This window comes from Lissotriton vulgaris, chromosome 2_1, assembly GCF_964263255.1.
Source record: "Lissotriton vulgaris chromosome 2_1, aLisVul1.2, whole genome shotgun sequence".
NCBI lineage: Eukaryota > Metazoa > Chordata > Amphibia > Caudata > Salamandridae > Lissotriton > Lissotriton vulgaris.
In genome coordinates this window covers 150,795,183-150,821,064 of record NC_141687.1, presented here as the reverse complement: position 1 = coordinate 150,821,064, position 25,882 = coordinate 150,795,183, and the positions used below count along the sequence as shown (strand labels likewise).

Below are 25,882 nucleotides of genomic sequence, written 5' to 3'. Positions count from 1 at the left end.
GTTGTCAAATTGAATCACAGGCTATCAGAGCGCCGTGGGGATCGTGGTCGTTTTCAGGTTTCGCGAGGGAACTTTGTAAGGACTGAAGTGAAACCGCAACCTGGCGAAGCAAAGCCAGAACCTATGGAAATAGGAGGGATCAGGGGGCCCCTTACGCCCGAGGAAAGAAAGAGACGGAGGGATCAGAACTTATGCCTCTATTGTGGACAAGGAGGACACTTTGCAAGAGAGTGTCCCGTTAAACCGTCTGGATCTGGTTTTGGTAAAAAGGTGGCATATGTACAGGTGGAAAGGCGACCCCTAACGGTGCATAGAAGAGAACAGTATGAGGTGTTGGGAGCAGTGGATATGGCGCCCAGACATTTTGTGATTTCGGCACAGTTGCTGTTGGCAGAAGGTAAAAGGGTGCCTGTTTCGGTGTTGTTGGACTCAGGGGCCACTGGCAATTTCATTGACATCTCCCTAGCAGAGAAATTAGGTGTGCCTTGCCAGTATAAGAAACAGCCAGAGCCGGTACGCGCGATAGACGGGACTGATTTGTCGTCTGGGTGTATTACTAGGCAAACTATGCCGTTGCGGTTGTTATGTGACAATGGACATTCGGAGTGCGTGGTTTTCGATCTGATAGACGCGCCTTCTTTTGGCCTAGTACTGGGGGTGCCTTGGCTCCAAGAACACAATCCCAGGATTGATTGGGTACTACGGCTTGTCACGCTTGATTCGCATTATTGTTTGAAACATTGCTATAGCGAGGCCAGCGACAAGGTCCCTCCCTTGTACTGTGCGGCCACAGAGGAGAACGGGGTTCCAAAACAGTATCTGGAATACGCCGATGTGTTTGACAAGGGTCGTGCTCAGAGTTTGCCTCCTCATCGGTCTTTTGACTGTAGGATAGACTTAGTGGAGGGGATTCCATTGCCTAGTAGTAGAGTGTATGCTCTGTCAGAACCAGAGGAAAGACATCTCAAAGAATATCTGGATGAGATGTTGGAGCTAGGTTTTATTCGTCCTTCGTCCTCTCCTGTTTCTTCAGCCATCTTTTTCATCCCAAAGAAGGAAGGCACTCTGAGGGCCTGTGTGGACTATCGGACATTAAACAAGGCCACTGTTAAAAACCGGTACCCTCTTCCGCTCATCCCCGTGTTGCTGGATCAGCTCCGCAAGGCCACGGTATTCTCTAAATTGGACTTGCGTGGAGCATATCATCTGATCAGGGTGCGACCCGGTGATGAGTGGAAGACGGCTTTTAAAACGAAACATGGGTTATTTGAATACTGTGTGATGCAGTTCGGCTTGTGTAACGCACCGGCGGCGTTCCAGTATTTTATAAACGAAGTCCTGAGCGAACATCTGGATAAGACAGTAATAGTTTATTTGGATGACATCCTTATCTTCTCTGAGACCAGTGCTGACCATCATGCCCATGTCCAACAAGTGCTACAGAAACTACGAGAACATCGGCTTTATGCCAAGCTTGAAAAGTGTCAGTTTGATGCTAGGGAGGTGGAGTTTTTGGGTTTCCTCATCTCCTCTGAAGGGATACGAATGGACCCGAAAAAGATACAAGCTATATTAACCTGGCCGGTGCCTACTACGGTGAAGCACATACAGGTACTTTTAGGGTTTGCCAATTTCTACCGACGCTTTATCTCCCACTTTTCAGACATTGTGGCACCAATGACCCGCCTGTTGAGAAAAGGGATTTCATTTGAGTGGTCCCCGGAGGCCCAGAATGCCTTTCGGTTATTGTTGGAAACCTTTACAACCGCTCCAGTACTGGCTCACCCAGATCCGGCGTTTCCCTTCTTTGTGGAAACGGATGCTTCCGCAAGTGCTGTAGGTGGTGTCTTGTCCCAGAGGGAGGGGGGCACGGGGGATATGCACCCTATCGCCTACTTTTCAAAAACATTGCTGCCGGCCGAATGTAATTACACGGTGGCTGAGAGGGAATTACTGGCAGTAAAATTGTCCTTCGAAGAATGGCGCCATTATCTGTGGGGGGCCCGGCATACAGTTACAATCTACACAGATCACAAGAATCTGGAGTTCTTCAGATCAGCCAGGGCCTTGACACCCAGACAAATGCGATGGGTCTTGTTTTTCAATGAATACGATTTTATTATCACATACAGACCTGCCGCTCAACAGATTAAATCAGACGCCTTGTCCCGGATTCATGTTGATCCAGAGGAGGTAAAGGCAGGGAAGGAAAACAGGCCTATGCTGGATAGCAGGAGGATTGTGGGAGTAGTATCGGTGGAAGAATTCGCTTTGACTATTAAAGATCTGTTGCGCAATATGGATGTGGCCCCTTGGTTACAATTGCCACAGGTGGTACTCAGAGACGGGTTGTTGTATCAGGGGGAGAGGTTGTTCGTTCCTCCCGAGTTGAGACAAAAGGTAGTGGAGTGGTGTCACTCATCCTCTTTAGTTGTGCACCCGGGTATCGGGAAGACCAAGGAGTTGTGTCTGAGGTGGTTTTGGTGGGACACGGTAGCCCAGGATATCCATAAATATGTGACAGCTTGCCCTGTATGTGCCATCAATAAACCCTCACACAGTAAGCCCTCGGGCCTTTTGCAGCCGTTGGCAGTGCCCCCTTCTCCTTGGCACACCATTAGCATGGATTTTGTCACAGACCTTCCCTTGGTTTCCGGTTTTACCGCAATAATGGTGGTGGTAGACTTATTTACCAAGATGGCTCACTTTCTGCCACTTCGAAACATTCCCACAGCAAAGGAAATGGCATGGGAGTTTTTGGTCTCAATAGTACGGTTACATGGGTTGCCCACAGCCATCATATCAGACAGGGGGGCGCAGTTTGTGTCTCATTTCTGGAGGGAGCTCTGTCTGGTGCTCAAGATGGATATACGTTTGTCATCTGCGTACCATCCCCAGTCAGATGGGCAGACAGAACGCACCAACCAGACGATGGAACAGTTTTTGAGATGCTTGACTACGTCCCTTTCGTGTGATTGGGTGAGGGCCTTGCCCATAGCGGAATTCGCATATAACAACAGTGTACACTCGGCCTTGGGCATGTCACCTTTTTTTTGTTCTATGAGATTTCATCCCAGAGCCCTCGCCATCCAACCCACTGGGCATGTGCCAGCCATTGATGAAGTCAGTAAACGGTTTGGAGACATCTGGGAGGTGGCTAGGTGCAGCTTACAGGACGCCAAGGCAGCTATGAAGGTGCAGGCGGACCGACATAGAGTCCCAGCTCCGGGGTATAAAGTGGGTGACCAAGTATGGTTGGTGTCCCGTAATTTAAGACTACAGGGTTCTCGTAAGCTACAGCCCCGGTATGTAGGCCCTTTTCCAGTGGTCCAGGTCATCAACCCTGTGGCAATGAAGCTGTTATTGCCCTCGGACTATAAAATCCACCCAGTGTTCCACACTTCCTTGCTGAAGCCCTTCATCCCATCAGATCAGCTCTTACCTCCTCCTGCCCCCGTATTAGTGGATGGCGAAGAGGAGTTTGAAGTGCAGGCCATTCTTGATTCCAGAAGAAGGAGGGGTAGGCTGTATTGCCTGGTAGACTGGAAGGGGTATGCCCCGGAGGATAGGACATGGGAACCGGCTGGAGGAGTGCATGCGCCTCGGCTGGTGAGAATATTCCACAGGCAGCATCCCCGAAAACCCCGACCGGTGGGGAGGGTTGTCGGGGGGGGTACTGTTAGGATTAGGTCCCCAGTCCTCTCTCGTTGACCATGTCCAATAACATCACATGACACACCAGTAGCATAAAAAGGAGTCCTACCCTTATGTCTATGCTTGTTATTGCTAACCTGTGGGTTCCTGCATCCTGGCTCCGGAGTTTCCTGTTGTTGGTTGCTGTCTTTTCACGGGCTCGTGGAAAGAAGAAGAGAATTCCCTATTCCCTTTATATTTGCCTTTTTTGTCCCGTATCCTGATATTTTTTCCTTGTCCTGGTGCCTCGTTTTTGGGTTTATATCTTATTGTTGATACCTCCCCTTGTCCCCGTTTGGGTCCCCTGTAGCTAGTAGTTAGTTAGTGTCCTGTTTATTTTTGTCCCTTTCCCCTCGTTATTGTTTTGTTTTAAAACCAAGCGCAAGTGGGATCCATTTCTGCTAACAGGGGCTCCTGTTGGCAGAGCGCCGGTGCACGCCGCTCTCCTTTCACGGAGACGCGGAGATAATCAGTATTTACTCGCGCCGCAGCGCGATCCCTGGCCGCTTTTGCGCTTCCCGTCCACCTCGTTTTAGGTGGACGTGACGTTTTGGGCCGTTCCGCGAGAGGAACCCGGCTGGGTTTCCTCTTTCCTTTTGCTAGCGCAATAACGCGGAAGAGGCTCTCCTTCTTGGATTTGTTGTGTGTCCCTTTCCCCGAACCTCACTAACAGGGGTTTTTTGTACATACCCTTGCCTTAGGTGTGTGTTTTTTACCCTGTAAAGATATTACTCGCCCACGCCCAAAACACCCTTATTATTCATTTATCAACTCCTTGAAGCCAAGCCTGCTCACGCTTATGGTAAGTGTGTATGATGTTGTTTGTTGGATATGGATATATGCCTTAGAGGTAAGACTGGGGACTGAAACATAACTGTGGGGTGTATTTGTTGTTTCTCTTTCTGCAGGAGCAGAAGAAGGAGGCGGGTGTTCCTTTTGGTGCCAAGTTACATGGGTGGAAGGTGTGGTTGCCTTATAATTTTCCACCCCCTTTTCTGAGTCAGCAGCTTTCTCATCTGTGCCTGTCAGAGAGTGGCTGGTGAGTCGGATAAGTGGATTGGACATATCCTCGTTCCTGCAGTGTGTGGGTTGGGCAGGAGTCCAACAGGCGTGAACAGAAAACCCTCATGTTCGAGGCATGTGGGCTGCTGAATTCATATGTGTGCATAGATCGCCGCCTAGTGTTGGGTCCAGATGATTGCACCTTGCTGTCCTGGAAGAGTCTTCGAAGTATCACGAGATAGGTGACTCCTCCCCTGGACTACAGTGGGCATGAGCATCTTCTCCATCCTCAGATTGTTTTTTTCCGCCATTGGGTTCGGATGTTATTCCTATACTCCAACTTCGGAATCGAAACAAAACTTTTATAAAGGCCAAAAGGCCATCGACTTCGACGGTATTGTTCTCGCTCGGTACTTCTTGACTCGATCAAGCTTTCCATCTCGAACCGGTCGTCGACAATGGCCGCTGGGCCTTTTCAACGCCACTTGGGCCTGCTGTCGATGGAAAGGAGCCCGTTCAAAAGGTGCCCACAATGCCACTCCAAGTTCCCGCATACTGACAAGCACTCAGTATGCAACAAGTGCCTTTCTCCAGACCATAAGGAAGAAACCTGCCCAGCCTGTGCCCAATTCCGGTAGAAGAAAACCATACGGATTTGACGGGCCGCTAGGCAAGAGATGCAGCGACAGGCACCGGAACCGGATAACATCTTCGATGATGACCAAGAACTTCCAGAAGCTCCAGATTCGGACCTAGAGATCTTCACTCGGACTCCGACGACGAAATCCCCCGGGGCAAATCGTGAGTACACTGCCCCTGACACCGATTACCCCGTTACCGAAGGCTCCGGTCGAGGCATCGCCAAAAGGCCTTAGCCAAGATCCAAGAAAACATTTGCCAGCCCGCTGTCCGGCTCGGCTCCGAAACCGAAACCTAAGCCTTCAGAGACCCCAGGGCCATGTAACGTAATCCCAAAGAAGGTTCCAGAGCCCAAAAAGGTCGTCGACCCGAAGGGCGTCGACCCGAAGAAGGCCGTACAGCCTAAAGATGTCGACCCAAAGTAAACGGTCGACCCGAAGAACGCCGTACAGCCTAAAGGCGTCGACCCAAATAAAACCGTCGACCCGAAGAAGGCCGTCGAGCCGAAGGGCGCGGACCCTAAAGAGGCCGTCGAGCCAAAGAAGTCAGCTGTGCCGAAAGTCGCCGAACGGAAGAAGGTCGCCGACGGAAAGGGTGCTGTATCGAAGCCTGTAATCCGGCCGGAGAAGGCTATCGAACCAAAAACAAGCGCTCCGAAAACACCAGTCGATCCCAAAAAAGCCATCGACTCGGCAAAGGACAGTCAACCTAAAAACCTGTCGAGCACAAGAAACATGTTGAATGTGGGACACCCCCGCGCCGCACGGCCACCAGCTGCTGCGTGTGTTCCCCTCTGCCTGCCTTCTGCCTCGCCGCCGGCCTCGCTGACGCCGTGGTCGCTCCCCTCTGGTTTCCCAGTTGTTTTGCCCTAAATTTGTGCTTGTCTGTTTCTGCCGTCTGCTCGCGTATTTTGCTGTTTTTCCTTGTTTTGCCCTAAATTTGTGCTTGTCTGTTTCTGCCGTCTGCTCGCGTATTTTGCTGTTTTTCCTTGTTTTGCCCGTAATTTGTGCTTGTCTGTTTCTGCCGTCTGCTCGCGTATTTTGCCGTTTTTATTTGTTTTGCCCTAAATTTGTGCCTGTTAATTTCTTTGTATCCCCTGTGCCGTGTCCTGTTTCCTTCCTGATTGGCCGCCTACCTCGCCGCCCTCCGCTCTCGCTTCCCGCCACCGACATTGGCCCCGCCCCTTTTTCTCTTCTGTTCCCTCCCCGCTCCCGCCTCCCAGCTGCTCCGCCCACCCGCGCACTTCGCCTTAAATGGCGACCGTGCGGACGCGCAGCGGTCACGCGCAGCGGGCGCGCCGATTGTGCGCCGAAGGCGCGCCAAAGGTAAGCCCGTCTACGCCCGTCCGCGACCGGATCGCGACCAGCGCCAGGACCCCTGGCCCACGAAGACCCCGACCGACCCGCCTGACGTACTCCGCCGCCACCCTCACCGCTCTCAACACCGGCCGACTCCCAGGATGCCATCAAGCCTCTCCACGACGTACCCACGGACCCTTCAGCTGCCACGCCTGCAAGTTCACCTGCATCCGGACCTGCCTCGCACCAGCACCCACCAAGCCGAACACCAGCAGTACCCACCTCAAGTGCATCCTGCTCAACACCCGCTCCATCCACAGACATGCCATCGAACTCTGGAACCTCCTCGACACCACAGCTCCAGACGTTGCCTTCCTCACGGAGACCTGGATGAACGCCTCTTCAGCTCCCGACATCGCCATCGCCATCCCAGAGGGCTACAAGATCGTCCGGAGGGACCGAAACGCCAACCAGATGGGAGGAGGCATCGCCATCATCCACAGGAGCACCATCCGTCTCACGACCAGCACCGACAACTCCCTGACCACCGCCGAACACCTGCATTTCCAGATCCACACCAACCCGAACACCACCCTCAGAGGCACCCTGATCTACCGACCCCCTGGACCACGCACACAATTCAGCGAGGACATCGCCGACTTCGTCAGCCCGCATGCCCTCCCCTCCGCTGACTACATCCTCCTGGGAGACCTCAACTTCCATCTGGAGAACAACAACGACCGCAACACCAGCACCCTGCTCGACAACCTCACCAACCTGGGACTCAAGCAACTGGTGTCCACCCCCACCCACCTCGCCGGACACACACTCGACGCTGTCTTCTCATCCAGCAAGGACATCAACTTCAGCCACACCACAGAGCTTCAATGGACGGACCACAGCTGCGTCCACTTCACCTTCAAGAAAACAACGACCCACCACCACCAGCAACAGACCGCCCGCAGAAGCTGGAGCAAGATCACAGCAGACCAGCTCGCCACCTCCCTGAGCCAGCACCCTCCTGCCAGCTCAGCGAACCCCAGCCAGGCCGCCGACAACCTCACGAAGTGGATCAGCAACTGCGCGGACGAACTCGCCCCACTGAGGACCCCGCCCAGCAGACCCGGCAGCAAGAAAGCCCCATGGTTCACCGACGAACTCAAGAGCTCCAAGAAGAACTGCCGAGCCCTCGAGAAAGTCTGGAGAAGGGAACCGACACCGGACAACAGGACCTCCTTCAAACTTGCCACCCGGAAACACCACCAGCTGATCCGCGCCGCCAAGAAAACAGCATTCAAGGACCGGTTGGACAACAACGCACACAACTGCAAGGAACTCTTCAACATCGTCAAAGAGCTTTCCAACCCCAGCGCAGGAAACAACGACATCACCCCATCGCAAGACCTCTGCAACTCCCTGGCTTCATACTTCCACAACAAGATCGCGGACATACACAACAGCTTCAACAACCAACCAACGCACACCATGACCGAACAACCACCCCCCACCACCACCCTCCACGCCTGGACCCCGATCAGCACCGAAGACACCATCCGCACGATGAACTCCATCCACTCCGGATCACCGACCGACCCCTGCCCTCACCACGTCTTCAACAAAGCCGACGCTGTCATCGCACCCCACCTGCGAGACATCATCAACACATCCCTCGACACCACCATCTTCCCCGAGAGCTGGAAACACGCCGAACTCAGCGCCCTACTCAAGAAACCAACAGCGGACCCCACCGACCTCAAGAATTACCGCCCCATCTCGCTCCTCCCGTTTCCAGCCAAAGTCATCGAGAAGACCGTCAACAAGCAGATGGCCGCTTTCCTCGAGACGAACGGATCCCTCGACCCCTCACAGTCCGGCTTCCGAGCCAACCACAGCACCGAGACCGCCCTCATCGCCGCCACCGACGACATCCGAGCCCTGATGGACAATGGAGAAACAGCGGCCCTCATCCTCCTAGACCTCTCCGCGGCATTCGACACGGTCTGCCACCGCACCCTAGTACGGCGCCTCAGCAACGTCGGAATCCAGGACAAGGCGCTGGAGTGGATCACCTCCTTCCTCGACGGGAGAACACAGAGAGTCCGCCTACCACCGTACAAGTCAGAGGCCACCGAAGTCATCTGCGGCGTCCCCCAAGGATCATCTCTGAGCCCCACCCTCTTCAACGTCTACATGAGCCCCCTCGCGGCCATCGTACGCAAACACAACCTCAGCATAATCTCCTACGCCGACGACACCCAGCTGATCCTCTCCCTGACCAACGACCCCGCCGCCGCCAGAGCCAACCTGCACGAAGGGATGAAAGAGGTAGCCGAGTGGATGACGACCAGCCGCCTGAAACTGAACTCGGACAAGACGGAGGTCCTCATCCTGGGCTCCTCTCCCTCCGCCTGGGACGACTCCTGGTGGCCTCCCGCCCTGGGCACCGCACCCAAACCGACAGACCATGCACGCAACCTGGGCTTCATCCTGGACTCCTCCCTCTCCATGACCAGGCAAGTCAACAACGTCTCCTCGGCATGCTTCAACATCCTACGCATGCTACGGAAGATCTTCTGGTGGATCCCCACCGAGACCAGGAAGACCGTCACCCAGGCCCTCGTCACCAGCCGACTGGACTACGGCAACGCCCTCTACGCCGGGACCACCGCCAAGCTCCAGAAGAGACTCCAGCGGATCCAGAACGCCTCAGCCAGACTCATCCTCGACATCCCACGAACCAGCCACATCTCCGGACATCTGCGAGACCTTCACTGGCTCCCCGTCAACAAAAGAATCACCTTCCGCCTCCTCACCCACGCACACAAAGCCCTACACGACCAAGGCCCGAGCTACCTCAACAGCCGAGTCAACTTCTACGCTCCCAACCGCCACCTCCGATCAGCCAACCACGCCCTCGCCGCCGTCCCCCGCATCCGAAGAGCGACTACAGGAGGAAGGTCCTTCTCCCACCTGGCCGCCAAGACCTGGAACTCCCTCCCGACCGACCTACGCCTGACCCAAGACCACCTCTCCTTCAGGAAGAAGCTGAAGACCTGGCTGTTCGAGCAGTAGCGGCTCCCCCCCCCCCAGCGCCTTGAGACCCCACGGGTATGTAGCGCGCTTTATAAGTGTCACTGATTGATTGATTGAATCGAAAGACCCGGTCGACCCAAAATCACTCGTCGACCCAAAGAAAGGGCCCGAGCCGAAGAAGAGCAATAAGGCACCAAAAGTCGTCGAAACAGAAGGTGTTATCGACCCAAAGCCAAAAAAGTCAAAGACCCAACCAGGGACAGTGGAGGAAGAACTCTTCCATCCAGATCCACCAAATGACCAGGCAAAAATATATATTAATCCTGAGACTGGTAAAGTCACAATCCTGCACAGGGAGAAGAGGCCACTGGACACAGACTCTCATTCCCTCATTCCACTAAAGAAGAAGGACTTTGGGACTACTCCCTCTAGACCCTTCATTCCTTTCTATCCCACTATGACTACTACACCTTTTGCTCCTTACTCTCCTTCTCACTATGGGGACAATGAGGGAAACACAGGGGAGGATCCACAGCATGATTATGATTATCCAGAGGATCCTAACCCTCAAGATGAACCATGGGGGGAGCCAACTGACCCATATGACACCCATCCCATCCCTGAAGTCTCCTCATTCCCAACTAAGCCATCACCTACTGACGACACCATTGTTTTCAACCAACTAATAGACAGGGCAGCGCAGTACCACAACGTAGATATGCACAATGACCCTGTAGAAGAAGACTTCTTATTTGACACCTTCCCCACTTCAGAGAAAAGCGTCAGAACACTTCCTATGCTAAAAGGAGTGGTAAAACACACGCCTGATATATTTAAAGATACAGCCAGGGCACGCGTAATCAATCCCAGGATTGAGAAGAAGTATAGAGCAGCCCCTACAGACCCTACTTACATCAGAGGTCAGTTACCATTAGACTCACTGGTAGTGGCTATGGCACGCAAAAGGCGCAACTCACAGACAACAGGGGAGACTCCTCCTCCTGATAAAGAGTCAAAAATACTAGAGGCTTCAGGTAAAAGGGTAGCATCACAGGCCTTCAATTCATGGAAAATTGCGAATACACAAGCTCTGCTAGCTCGTTACGACAGGGCGCACTATGACCAGCTTGAAAGCTTAATGCAACACCTGCCTGAGCCTTTTAAAGCCCAAGCTAATGACCTCATACAGGAGGGAAAATTTATTACAAACGCCTCCATCAAATGTGCGCTTGACGCAGCCGACACCGCAGCCAGGTCTATTAACACTAGCGTTTTACTACGACGACATGCATGGCTGCGTATTTCGGGCTTTAAAAACGAGGAGCAGTCAACCATTCTTAACCAGCCAGTCAATCAAGACTTCCTTTTTGGCCCCGCAGTCGACACCATTTTAGATAAAATAAAAAAAGACACAGAAACTGCAAAATCAATGGGTGCATTGCAGTTTCAGCAACACAGAGGTTCCTTTCAACGCTCCTCATACAGAGCAGCTAAACGAGGCAATACTTCACAGACCTCATCTTCATACAAAGGCAACACCCAAGGTTCCTTTAACAAAAACTCCCAACAGAGGAGGTTATAGGGGCAACAATAACAAGGGAAGAGGAAGTGGAGGCAATAACACCAGAGCCTCCACTGCCACAAAACAGTGACTTCATCACGCTACCTCCAGACCACCTAACACCGGACGGAGGCAGACTCCAACAATTCCTACCTGTCTGGAACGTAATTACCACGGACAGGTGGGTGAGACAAATTATCTAGTATGGTTATTGCCTAGAACTCACTTCTACCCCACCAAACATACCACCCAGACACCGTCTTATGTCCAAAGAACCCATCACCCTGCTACAACAAGAGGTGAAATGCGTGCTGGAAAAGGGGGCCATAGAGCCAGTCCCTTTCCAACACCAAGGGACAGGGGTATACTCCCTATACTTCCTTATTCCCAATAAGGACCAATATTGGACCTCAGACCCCTAAATCAATACATACTGTTGGAGTACTTCCATATGATCACACTACAGCAAGTGCTCCTGTTGCTACAGCAAGGAGACTTTCTGGCAACATTGGACCTCAAGAACGCGTATTTTCACATACCCATCCATCCGGCTCACAGGAAATATCTCAGGTTTACAATAGAAGGTCAGCACTACTAATTCAAGGTTCTCCTCTTTGGGGTGACCACTTCTCCAAGAGTGTTTACAAAATGCTTAGCCACAATAGCTGCACATCTCAGGAGGCAACACATCCATGTGTTCCCATACCTAGACGATTGGCTCATACAAGAAAAATTGTACCAACAGTGTGCAAAAGACTTCTCAAACACTCCAGCTGCTACACAGCCTAGGGTTTTCCATAAACTACCCAAAATCGCATCTACAAGCGTCCCACATACAACAATATCTGGGAGCGACTATAGATACCTCAGTGGCAAAGGCATACCCAAACTCAGCGAGGATAGCCAGCATGCAGATGCTCATTCGCAAATTTCTGCCACAACACTCTCTTCCAGCTCGAGTCTTCATGCAGCTCATAGGCATGATGGCCTCCTGCATATTCATTGTCCCCCATGCCAGTCTTCAAATGCGTCCATTGCAAGAATGCCTAGCACGCCAGTGGAACCAGGCTCAAGGACAACTTAAAGACCTAGTGTTGGTAGACAGTCGCGCTCACAACTCTTTGCAGTGGTGGAACCCACAAAACCTTTCCAAGGGGCGACTGTGGCAACAGTCACTCACACTGATCCTAGTTGCTCCAACATGGGCGAGACAGCCATGGTACACAACGTTCCTGGAACTTTCAGTAGTTCCTCATCAAAGGCTGCGCCTCGCACCCCATCTTCTAACTCAGAACCATGGAGAAATCAGACACCCAGATCCCAATCAGATGAACCTAGCGATCTAGCTCCTGAAGTCATAGAATTTGGATACCTTAACTTGCCTCCAGACTGTATGAACATCATTAAAGAGGCAAGGTGACCTACTACGAGAGCATGCTATGCAGCTAAATGAAAGAGATGTGTTATTTACTGCAACAATAACCAAATCAACCCTTTAGACGCTTCCATACAGAACATTATATGTTACCTGCTGCATCTTCCAATATGCAACCTAGCGTACTCTTCCATAAGACTACACCCAGCGGCTATAGCAGCATACCTTCAAAACAGGCAACACCTTTCACTGTTTAGAGTACCAGCAATAAAAGCTTTTATGGAGGGTCTTCAAAGAGTGATCCCTCCAAGACACCCACCTTCCCCAGTCTGGAATCTAAACATAGTACTTAGCAGCCTTATGGGACCTCCTTTCGAACCTCTACACTCATGCGAACTGCAATTCTTAACGTGGAAGGTGGCATTCTTAATTGCCATTACCTCACTCAGGCGAGTTAGCGAGTTACAAGCACTAACCATTCAGGAACCCTTCATGCAATAACCCTAAGTTTATGCCAAAGGTCATATCCAACTTCCATATTAATCAATCAATAGAACTGCCAGTGTTCTTCCAAAATCCACAGTCAGTAGCTGAAAGAGCCCTACACACACTGGATGTAAAGAGAGCTCTGCTTTATTATCTGGACAGAACGAAATCATTTAGGAAAACAAAACAATTATTTGTTGCTTTTTCACCACAACATAAAGGAAATCCAATATCAAAGTCAGGAATAGCCATATGGATCGTTAAATGCATTCAAATTTGCTATCAAAAGGCTAAACGCACTTTAACTGTCCCCCCGAGAGCACACTCTACGCAAAAAATGGGGGCATCCATGGCTTTCCTAGGAAATATTCCTCTTGAAGACATATGTAGAGCAGCCATATGGACTACCATACACACCTTCACAAAACACTACTGTGTAGACGTGCAAGCAAAGCAGCAAGCTACTGTAGGCCATGCTGTCCTCAAAACTCTTTTTCAAACTGCTGCAGCTGGCACAGGTAACCACCGCTAGAGGAGATACTGCTATTCAGTCTATGCACAGATATGAATTCAGCAGCCCACATGCCTCGAACGGAATATGCTACTTACCAGTATGCATCTGTTCTTGGCATGTAGGGCTGCTGACATTCATATCACCCGCCCTCCTCCCCGGTGCCTGTAGCAGCTGCAGCATTATCTTTTGCATGGCCATCTCTTACTTTACTATCTCCATCTCTGCCACAATGGCGAAAAACAATCTGAGGATGTCCATGCGCACTGTAGTCCAGGGGAGGAGTCACCTATCTCGTGATACTTCGAAGACTCTTCCAGGACAACAAGGTGCAATCACCCGGACCCAACACTAGGCGATCTATGCACAGATATGAATGTTAGCAGCCCTACATGCCAAGAACAGATGCATACTGGTAAGTAGCATATTCCTTCCAATGGCAGGCCACCGTTTACCATAAACGGTGATGCTGGACAATGGAAATGAGGGGCGGGGCTTAAAGCCCTTTCCTGAAAGTCCTCTCCTACAAAATCTCTCGCAGAGGAGGAGCAGCGCTTTGCGCTGCAACGCACGCAAGACCGAAAAAAAACACTGTCTAAGGTACCAAGCCATTCCCAATAAGATAACACCTGGGAGACAGTTATAGGGCGGAGCAACTTACATAACTCTTTCAGAAGAAAGGTGTCTTGGCATCAGATATTTAATTTCCAAGGTATCGCACTCGGGGAAGGCTGAATTGCACTGTTTCCTCTGAAGTCCAAATCCATAGCTCAGTGTCCTTGATGGTTTCCTGTATCTTTTAAACACCCAGTTTGCAGAGGTTGTGCTGGCTACCCTGAAACAAAACAACGAATTTCAGCGTGGAAACTCAGATTCTTAGAGCTGTACGGCACAATCGTCCATAGTTTCTTAAAGATATTTGCAAAAATTATATACACAGATCAGCGATGTGGAGATGTCACATGAACTATGCTTTCAAAAGTGCACATTTGGGTGCAGATCGTTGTGAGTCAACGGAGCTAACCCCTGGATCAATCTTTCTTTAGATTTAAGAAAGAGCATATTTAGTGTTTATAAGAGAATTAAAGATATTTTACATTAAACTAGCAGAGCATGGTCTATTCAGATAAAGCAGGGAACTGTTATCATGTATTTGTGATTTCTAACTTCATGGGCTTTGTTCTTTCAGCCACTTTATCAAGGGCGGCAATTTTGTCCCTCAATGTTATTGAAACTCCTTTTTGAAGACAACAGTTTTTGGTTTGGTTCACAGTGTATGTTTTTTGTATAGTAAAATTTTCTATTTAAGTTAAAACTCCTATCAAAACTAAAACAAAACTAAAAGGTCCATTATGTACGACCCATGAGATTTATAATCCCAGTGGCGCCTGTAACTTCTGTTATCACTCCATCAGTATTACCCACCCAAGTGTAATGATTCCGACATTGCCTCTGAAAAGCAGTCTCTGACACTCCTGCAAACTGTGTTTAATTCAGCAGCAAGGCATAATTCAAATGTTAAGTATTTGAGGTTGCATGCCTGGTCCACCGTGCCGTTTATCTTAAACAACCAGCATATATAACAAAAAGCTGCCACTTTTACTTTCAAGTGTTATTCATGTGTTTTAGGGATGACAATTTGTAACTATGCCATGGCAGTGAAATAAACGTGGCCCAATTACATGTGTTATTTAGAGCAATTGTACTAAGAAACTCACATTTACATATTTACTATTACAGTGCAAATGTCAAATTCCAATGTATAACTACTGTAGATAGAAACTGGCATGGGGAAAAACACTACCTACAACATCCAAGAGTGAATGTTACAATTACTTTACACATGGAAATAGCTCTCTTAATAGTCAGAAGGCCTCTTCAATGTGAATTCAACTTACTGCACACATTTAACCCCTTGCTTTGTGGCTTTAGTTAAATACTCTTTCTAATCAAATGATAATTAGCATGATGTAAGGTATATATGTAGATGTGCAGTGTGTTATATTTTATTTCTTATCATTTTTTGGGAGGGGTATCAAGACCGACTTGAGGATTCGCGTCTCATAATTGATGGTCCCTCCTCACACTGAACAATGGTGATAAAATGTATATAACTATGCTTCTGCATATATACTATGAATATCTGGTTCGTCCCCGAATACACCTCTATACCCTTTTGAAGAAAGATTTGTACTACAGTAAACTTCGAGATAAATACAACAGGAATGTGCTCTTCTTTCAATGAGTTCCATAGCATTGGCCTTAAACTGACAAGAAATAGCCAATGTAGAACATTTTTAGGTCAAGCCTAGAGGCAGTGCGCATACGCTGCTCTATGAGGCATGCTGTATTAGAGTATGCACTTGAAGCCCACTCACTCTCCGCCCATATTTGTCATTGGATTGTGTCATTGTCCTTCATAAATGTTAGCTTCTGATTATAAATAGGCTCGAAGGTCACTCCTTGGTACCCCCTTGTCTTCATCTGTTACCTCCCATAACGACTGGACCTTTTACTTGACTTGTTACAAGGTCAGTGTTACAAGTCGGTGAGCACTATTTTATTTATTGACTAATAGGGACAATGGCGGCTGCTTCTTGTATTTGCAGCGCGCCAACACAGGACAATGGCGGACACTTTTCGTACGGAGCGCAATGCCGCTCTAACTTTAAAAGCGGCTGCCCCCCACCCCCACAGCACTCACAGTACAATGGCAATGCATTTATTTTATTATTATCACTTTTAAGATGAACGCGGCCCCTGTTTCAGGGACACCGCACTTTTTTTCAGCTTTTATTTATTTATTTAATCATCTTGAATGCTGAGTGCGGCATCCGCTTCAGGGACACCTCGCTCCGTTTCATTATTATTATTTTTTTACTTTAATGTTGAGCGCAGCGCCCGCTTCAGGGTCCCCGCGCTCTGTTTCATTTTTCTTTTTTTTCAAACTTTAATGGTCAGCGCGGGGACCTCTTCAGGGACACCACGCTTTGTTTCTTCTTTTTTTGTAAACTTTATTGGTGAGCACGCCGTCCGCTTCACAGACACCGCGCTCCACTATACAATGGGTCTCACTTTTGCCAAACTTTGACCTATTGGTATTGTAAATGACAATGCTTTTAATGTTATAAAAGGCATTGCCATTTACAATGCCAATAGCTCAAAATCTCTCAATTGCAAGAACAATTGCCTTGTAAATGCTTGTTAATGTTTTGGGACAGGCAGCATGTTGTTGTTTGTGTCATTTGGTTTCTTGTAGAAGAAGTGTGTGAAGGAGTTAATTTAGAGCCACGTTATTGGCATCTTAATTGTATAGCTATTTCTTTTTATCCATTCTCCCCTTGACAGGAGCCTGAACGAGCTTCGCTCATTGCTTCTGGAGGCCAATCGGCACTCTCCAGGCCCTGAGCGGGACCTGAGTCGAGAGGTGTATAAAGCAGAGTGGCGGACAAAAGAGCAGAAGTTAAAAGAAGATATCAAGGTGCTGCGAGACAAACTGATTGTGTTGGTAAGTGCCCAATATTTTTGGTAAGTGCCCAATACAATCTTGCACAGAACAACCACAGCCTGTTCTAAGGTTATAGAACCTTTGTATAAGTGCCACACTGCTGATAAGTGGAATGTTTTGGACAATTTGTATGGTGAAAATAACTTGGGATAGTGATCTAGGCAGTCTAGTAACTAACATTATGTTTTATTTTGATGGATACAGTACATTAGGGAACACTAAGGAGAACATTAGCTAGCTTGACTTAGCAAATGATACATTTTTAGAAAAGAGAGAAATAAGGCTGTGATGACAGCAATCAGGTACCTACCATGCTTTTGGAGTTTGTGTGTGTAAATGAGCATGTGTGTATTCAAAAAGAATTTTTTAAATCAGTTAATTTAACCTTTAACCAATGTCAATGACATTTTGTGATTGCATGAGTACACGACACAGGACCAAAATACCTGAACAGCCTCATACACTTTTACCAACCCACCAGACACCTACTCTCACTCTCGCTTGCACCACTCCCTGCAAAAGCAAAACAGTAGGTTTCTCATTCTTCTACATCGTACCTGTTAGAAATTGGGTATCCAGTTGGCAGAGGTAAGGACCATGTCAAAGTACAGACCACAATCCTAGTTAGGGTAAGTCACAACACAATCCTAAATTATCCTGTGCTCACCCTCTGGTAGCTTGGCACAGAGCAGGCAGGCTTAAATTAGAAGGCAATGTGTAAAGTATTTGTGCAATACCCCATACAACGACACAGTAAATACACCACAAAAAGACTCCAAAACAGTTTAGAAAAATAGAGAATATTTATCTGAGTAAAGCAAGACCAAAGCAATCAAAACCCATCAGATAGAATCGAAATATTGAATGTTGTAGAAATAAATGCCACGAAGCGCTCAGAAGCAGGTAACACTAAAAAGGTTACTTCAGGTCGCGAGGGGCTGGTGCAAATCCAAAGTTCAGGCAGACTGTGACGGACTGCGGGTCGGCTACAGGGATGCACTTGGACCCGCGGAAACCATCACCTTGGATCTTGGGGCGCAGTCTGCGCAGCAAGGTTTTACGCCGTCCGGCGTCAGAGCTGAGAGTCTGTGTGGCAAGGCTTTGCGCCGTTCGGCGTCGGTTAACAAGAGCTGTCAGCTGTGCGGTGAGGCTTTGCATTGCTTCACGTCGGATTTGGCAGTAACTCAGCTTCAGAGCCCACTTCTGAGACCCAGAACTTGGAAGGGGGCCTTAGGCAATGGTAGGACAGAAGGCAGAGTCCAGCAACACCAGCAGAACTGCAGGAAGTCTTTGGAGATCACTTTGGAGGGAAGGCAGAGTCCAGGTCTCCTTCCAGCCGAGTCAGGGAGTAGCAGGCAGTTCTTCCAGAAAAGCAGTCCAGTTGCGTCCGTTGAGCAGCACCCCAGTCCACTGACAGAGATTCAGTTCGAAATCCAGAAGTATCTGATTTGGGAGGTCAGAGACCCAGTATTTACATCCAAATGTATGTATGTATGTATTTTAATGCTTATTAAGCGCAGCTGTCACCCAGCGGGTATCCTGGCGCTGAGATCAGTTCCACCATCAGTTCTACAATTTATTCTGCTCTAGGGAAGAGAAAGGTTTTAAGGTCCTTTTTAAATAGAATCAAATTTTGACTGCTCCTCAGTGTTAGAGGTAGAGTGTTCCACATTGTGGCGGCCGTAAAACTGAAGGTGCGGCCGCCCATTCTCACTCTGTTTATTCTTGGGATTTTCACTAAGAACGCTGAGGCGGATCTCAGAGGTCTGGCAGCCTGATACCACGAAAAGAGATTTTGCAATGGTATTGGTCCTTGACCATGCAGTGCTCCAAAAACCAGGCACAAAGCCTTATAGGAGATCCTCTGCTGGACCGGTAACCAATGTAAGATTGCCAGGGCTCCGGCAGAAGAAGCCGAGCGAGGCAGGGATAGGGCTAGTTTAGCCGCCATGTTTTGAACCCTCTGTAATTTATGGATCAAAACCTTTGGGGCTCCTAGAAGTAGTGCGTTGCAGTAGTCTAACCTACTGAGGATGGTACTACGCACTACTTCTACTCTGGCTTCCCGCGGGAGAAGCGGCAGTATCTTCCGTAGAGCACGGAGCAGGCCCATACATGTCCCAACAGTCCTGTTCACCGAGACGTCCAATTGCAGGTTCGACTCGAACATGACTCCCAGATTGCGGGCCGAGTCTGCTGCCTCCACCGAGCCTGGAATGGAGCTAGGCCAAAAGTCTTCCGGCAATGGGCGAGGGAGTCGGTCAGAAGAGCAGTGCAATATCTCCGTCTTTGCGCCATTGAATTGGAGTGAATTGGCGTGCAACCACTCTGCTGTGGCCGACATACACTGATGGAAGGTGTCCCTCGACACTGCCTCTGAACCCTCAAAAGAAAAAATCAATTGGGTATCATCGGCATAGTTGATGACTTGAATACCGAAAGATCTTATAAGTTGTATCAGGGGGCGGAGGTACAGATTAAAAAGAATCGGACTTATCGCCGAACCCTGGGGGACACCCTGGTTCACCTGGCGTATGGCAGAGCGGAACGGTGGTAATGTTACTGCCTGTTGTCTGTTATCCAGATATGATGATAACCAGGCTAGTGCTGAGCCCGTTATTCCCGCATTACCGAGACGGCCCAGAAAGACCTCATGGTTCACCGTGTCGAACGCGGCCGACATGTCAAGCAGTACTAAAAATGCTGACTTGTCCCTGTCGACACGCGTTCGCAGATCATTCAACACGGTAACCAGAGCGGTCTCAGTACCGTGGCCCGGTCTGAAGCCAAATTGAGCTACATCCAGACTGGAGTTGGATTCCAGGAAGTTGGCCAAGGCTCTCGTAACCCACTTCTCTAAGATCTTTATCGCGAATGGTAGCAGCGAAATAGGCCTATAATTGGCTGGGCAGAGGGGGTCCAAAGTAGCCTTTTTTAGCAAAGGTGTTACAATAGCCAATTTCCAGCAGTCTGGTACAGATGCAGTAGCTAACGATTGGCAACAGATTGAGTGGAGCGGGGGAAACAGCTCGCCCTGAAAGGCCTTCCAGATCTTGTGCGGCATGAGATCAAGAGGAGAGCCAGATGTGCCCTTGATCTAGGAGAAAACTTCAGGGAGTGGTTTTGAAGTGCACGAGCACCCCTTTCAAGCCAGTCCTGTCTGCCAGGTTATTTATGGGGATCACCTGCCATTCGGGAGGGGTCAGTTCATTACTCCTTGATATCCTGGTGTGAGCTCCCTTTCCTCCTGTCTGTCAAGGCCGGCCATCAGAATGCTGATTTATGCAGAGGGTTGTTCTGCCACCCCTGGCCTTCCTGGGTTTATGATTGTTGGGGAGGAATGCACAAATTAGATCTGTCACCACCGTCCAGATGGGTATTGGAGACAGACTGGAGATCACATAGAGCAAAGTAAAGAGCAGAAAAATGCCCGCTGATTGAAAGTGGCATTTATACACTAGTAGTGTTATATCCAACCAGCAAACTGCACTTATCACTACTATTCCACCCATACAATACATGATAAAGCAACTCCCCTGGGATGAGGACTCACCCCTTAGAAGCTCTTAATGGAATTCCCAATGCTAGTCTGAGGGGAGGAGGCCTCACTATAATGAAAAAACAACTAGGCTGTTTTCACTACCAGGTCATATAAAACATACAAGCACATGCCTTCCCCTTGCTTTGATAGCACCCTTCCCTCTGAGTTGATAAGGGCCGTCCTTAGGAGTGACTTATATGTAATAAAAGGGGGGTTCAGTGCTTGGTAAGTAGTTTCATATGCCGAATCACAGTGACAGTGAACTGCACGCGCAGGGCCTGCCATGGCAAGCCTGATGCTGCGGGCCCACTCTTAGCATTTAATTTACAGGCCCGTGTACCTGTAGTGCACGTTACTAGGGACCTATAAGTTAATTAAATATGCCAATTGGGTACAATCCAATGTTACCATGATTTAGGGAAGAAAGCACAAGCACTTTAGCATTGATTAGCAGCGCTAAAGTGCGCAGAGTCCTAGAGCCATCAAAAATGGGTACAAAAAATGGGGGGAGGCAGGTGAAAAAGGTTGGGGGAAAAGACCCTCCCAAGGCTGTCAGGTCTAAGCATCCAAGACATGACACAACCTCCCTCAACATATCAGAGCCTCCTCCTCACTTTTTTAGTTCTGCAAGAAACTCAAGACCTAGACAGAAGCACCTTGGGGATTATAGCCCTACTCATCTGCCCAAGCTCCTGTATACCTTGTTGGGTGATTATTTCGCTATACAAATCAACATAACATAACAAAACATAACATGACCATGATAATGTCACATAACAATGCATTAGTTGGCTTTGGCTACATAATCCCTTACCTTCTACATGGTCTACAGTTCTAACAACAAGGTCCGTTTCTATCTCAAATGTTCAAAATGAATGATGCATAAGGAATACAATGCAGCTGTGGATATCTTTCAAATATTAAATGGTCACATCCTACCCACTGTATTACAGAATTTGGACTGTCTCTTAGATATATTGATATGCCTAAAGTACTCAGTCTCATGGTGGCTGGAGAAACTGATTTTGTCGAATTTATCTGACTTGGGAAACAAGCAGTAGGTGGACCAGTCCATTTTTTTTATTTCACGGCTGACGTCACAAATACCACAACAATCTTCATATTTTGTTTCTTTATGTATCGTACCTCTGGCCATTGGTCATTTGAGGTAACAAAAAAAAGTGGTAGACTTAAGGATTTCTGTAGGCTGATGAAAATGCTTGAATGTTCCCCAAAAAACATTGCATTTGACATTGAGCCCATTCTTATAGAAATCTAGCACCTACCGCATAATAGCTGTGAAAGTGTTGGACGTATCTCAGTACCAGAAGATGTTCATTCTTTTGTGCTTTACGCCCTTTCCTAGAAGCTTCCCCACGTGGTCGGTATCTTCAGATTCATTTTTTGCGCCGTTGGGTTTGAAGCTTTGCTGACGGTTCTCCAGTCACCCGATTTAAAGTTTATCAAGACGTCACATCGAGGGAACAACAGAAAATGTCCATGGAAAGCACACCTTTTCAATTCTGTCCGAAGTGGCATCACAAGTTTGCACAAAAAGATAACCACCTTTGCCTTCAAATAGACCATAGTAGTGACAACTGTGAGGCCTGCACAGACTTCAACCCAAAGACCTTAAAGGCCAGAGACAAGCAGGTAAGCAAACTATGCCAAGCAAAGACAGAAGGAGTCTCCGTCGCGGAGAGACTTGGGGTTGTCGAGCAAGGAGGAAGACAGTATCACTGAAGGAGGAGAGAGCTCAGATGCTGAATTCAAGGTATCGATGTCGAAGAAAACATTGAACACCTAAAACATTCACAGGTAATGTTGAAAAATCAGATTGGTGGCAAGACTCAATCAATAAAGTCAAAAACACAAAAAGGTGCCTCAGTGTCGAAAATCTTGCTGACCGAAACTCAATAGCAGGACCTCCAGACTGATTCACAAGAGGAGAGGATATATACTTAGTCAACGAGGCCTTCACCTCTAGACAACATCAGCATCTATAACTAGCTCGGAAAAAGAGCTCCAGATAAGTATGGTGTACAACTTGAGGAAGGAACATTTCAATCATGTTTTATTTTATTTGAGACATTACTACCATCCCAAATTAGGAGTCAATACCTACCCATGCTCCCTATCATACTGGACATACAGGTCAGTAACACCTAGGACTGAACAGAAATATGAACACTCTTCAAAGGGCCCTCCTTATGTTTGAGGGACTGTACCAGCAGACTCTATTATTGCTGTCATGGGAAGAAAGAGGGCAAAGGTCCCCACTGCCTCCTAACCACTTCTGGATAAAGAAAGTAAGAAGATGGACCTGGTGGGAAGAACATTTGAAAGGGGAGCTGTGAAAAAATGGCAGATATCCAATTCTAATGTCCTGCACAACAGGTATGCATATCAGCACTGGGAGGAGATGGCAGAGCTGAAGAAACATCTGCCTGAGCTATGCCAGAGAAGAGCAGCGCCACTCACAAAAGAAGGGAAAAATATTGCCAACACCTTAAAATCTGTACTAGAGGCTGCAGACACAGCACGTAGATAGATGATGGTGGGGACCACTCTAAGAATACATGCCTGGCTAAGGATGTAGGGCTTCAAAAATTAGATCCAAGCAAACATCATTAAGACCCCTTTCAATGGAGAACCAGTCTTTGGCAATGCAGTTGATGAAACCCTGCAGCAACTTAAAAAGGAAATGACAGTCAAATTAATGGGAGCCCTGCAGTTCAGGAGGCATCTATGGTGATAAACGAAACCTACAAGGAGGCCAGTAGGTAGAGGGAGCTTCCAAGGTACCACCACACACCACAAGTTTTTCAAGGTATAAGCCAAACACAAATGGCTACTCAACAATGGCAGTACCAGACACCACTGCGTCAACCCTTATGGGGACGAGCAACAGTAAGACTGTAGCCACAAAGAGGGGTGGCCGGACCAACCAGTAAGAGACTCAAAACACCAACGTACACACTCACAACACTGGTGGGGGGAGGATAGGAGTCTTGCTCCAGGAGTAAAGAAAGGTCACTTCAGACAAGTGGATATTCAACATCATCAAGTACAGATATTGCATAGAACTAGTCAAGGAGCCACCAGTAATGGGACCAAAGGGTGTAGTTACACAAAGGAAGAAAAAAACAGACTGCTAGAAGAACAAAAAGAATTACTACAAAACAGGGCAATAGAGAGAGTGCCCAAAAAAAGAGATCAACCGGGGGAACAACTACATATTTTTTAATACCAAAGCGAGATGGATTTCTACGTCCTATACTGGACCTCCGTTTCGTAAACAAGTTCATAACGACACAAAAATTCGAAATGACGACGCTACAAGATACCTACCCATCCCGATGAATGACAAGCATAAAAAATTATTGCTCTTCGTTGTAGACCTGAAGGCAATATCCATTCAAAGTGCTTGCAGCACATCCAAGAAGACAAGGGATACACGTATATCCTTACCTAGACTACTGGCTGGTAAAAGCAAACTCATTACACAAGTGCAGAAACCACATAAATACATTGATATCGACATTCTACAAGCCAGGATTTTTAATAAACAGTGAAAAAACATCAACCAATCCAGAACAGAAAAGCTCTTCCGGGGAACAAGGATCAACTAAACAGAAGCAAAGGGATACCCTTATGAGAAGAGGATAGTATTGTTGCTGCATGAAGCTCACGAATACCAGATGGGTTAGTCTCTGACAGCAAAGACTGTGGGGAAGATGCTGGGAAAAATGGCCTCCTGCATACCTAAAATACCATATGCATGGCTACATATGAGACCAATTCAGGAATGGGTCCAAAGTCAATGGTCACAAGCCATGGAGAGTTGGGAAGATCTAGTGGTTGTCATGCAAAGAGTACAGGAGGCAATAGCGTGGCGGAACAAAACAAATATAGCAACTGGAAGACCCTTCATTCTCTCCAACTCCAAAAGTAATCATTACCACGGACGCTTCGCGTATGGGGTGGGGAGCTCATATGGTAAAACTCAAAATCATAGGAATCTGAAGAATAAAGGAAGCAGTACAATACATAAATGTATTGGAACTGAAAACTGTGTTACTAGCCTTAAAAGCCTTTCAGAATCAGCTGTGGGTAAAATCAGTACTAATACAAACAGATAATACAAACATGGTCTATCTCAACAAGCATGGAATAACAAAATCCTTCTTACTTTGAAAACGAGTTCAAGAAATCTGTCTGTTGGCCAACCAGAAACAACTATATCAACAATACATCTACCCTTAAAAGACAGTGTGGAAGCGGAAAAGCTGAGCAGACAAGCATCCACCTCAAACAAGTGGGAACTAAATTAGACAGTATTCAAACAGATCTTCAGAATATGAGGAAAACCAGAAATAGACCTTTTCGCAACACCAGAGAACGCAAAATGCTAGTCTTTCGAAACCAGACATCCACAGCAACACCATTTGGGGAATGCTCTGTCGATAACCTGTTCAGAGAGATTTGCTTACACATTTCCCTGATCTACCTGTTATCATTGGTAATCAACAAATGCAGACAATTACAGATGACACTAATACTCCTTGCCCCACAGTGGGCAAGACAAACCTGGTTCTCAGACCTAATAGAGATAGCTCAGAACAATGTGAATAAACTACCAGGGTTACCATGGAAAGAGGGGAGAATTCTACACCCAGAACCCAATGTCCTGAGTTTAGCAGCTTGGCTCCTAAAGACAAAGAGTTCAGACATCTAGAACTTCTGGAGAGCACAATGGCAGCCCTCTAGACAACAACTTAAATCATGCATTCTTAAAAATACATTTGGCAGCAATAGTGGTCTACACAAGAGGTCACATAGGTGTCTTCAATTCCCCGGTAATAAAAATATTCCCAGAGGGATCAAAAAGAATAGCCAGACCCAGAATTGCACTAACACTTAAATGTTGTGCTAACTCTACTGATAAGGAAACCCTTTGAGCCACTTCGCAGGGCCTCTTTAAAATTGGTCACATTTAAATCTGCGTTTTTATTCACAATGACATCTCTCAGAAGAGCTAGTGAGTCGCAAGCGCTCACTATCCAAGAACCATACATACAAATGCACAAAGACAGGATAGTCATGAAGACAGACCCACATTTCCTACCAAAGGTCATATCACATTTTCACATAAACCAGACAATCCTAGTTTCTTCCAAAAGCCAAAGACTCAAGCTGAAATAGACCTACAAAACAAAATCAATCAGGAAAGAA

The 25,882-nt window shown here is 47.9% G+C and overlaps 1 protein-coding gene across 5 annotated transcripts in view; it reads left to right on the top strand.

The window, feature by feature from the left end:
- Positions 1-25,882, top strand: part of CLIP2 (CAP-Gly domain containing linker protein 2) — a 385,636-nt gene that overhangs the window by 331,238 nt on the left and 28,516 nt on the right. For all 5 annotated transcript variants that reach the window (XR_015308346.1, XM_086954601.1, XM_086954599.1 and 2 more), the window contains one exon: positions 16,947-17,106. Coding sequence is in view for 4 of the 5 variants with exons in the window: in XM_086954601.1 (XP_086810727.1) it covers positions 16,947-17,106 (160 nt within the window). In the remaining variant the exon portion in view is untranslated. The remainder of the gene's footprint in view (positions 1-16,946; positions 17,107-25,882) is intronic.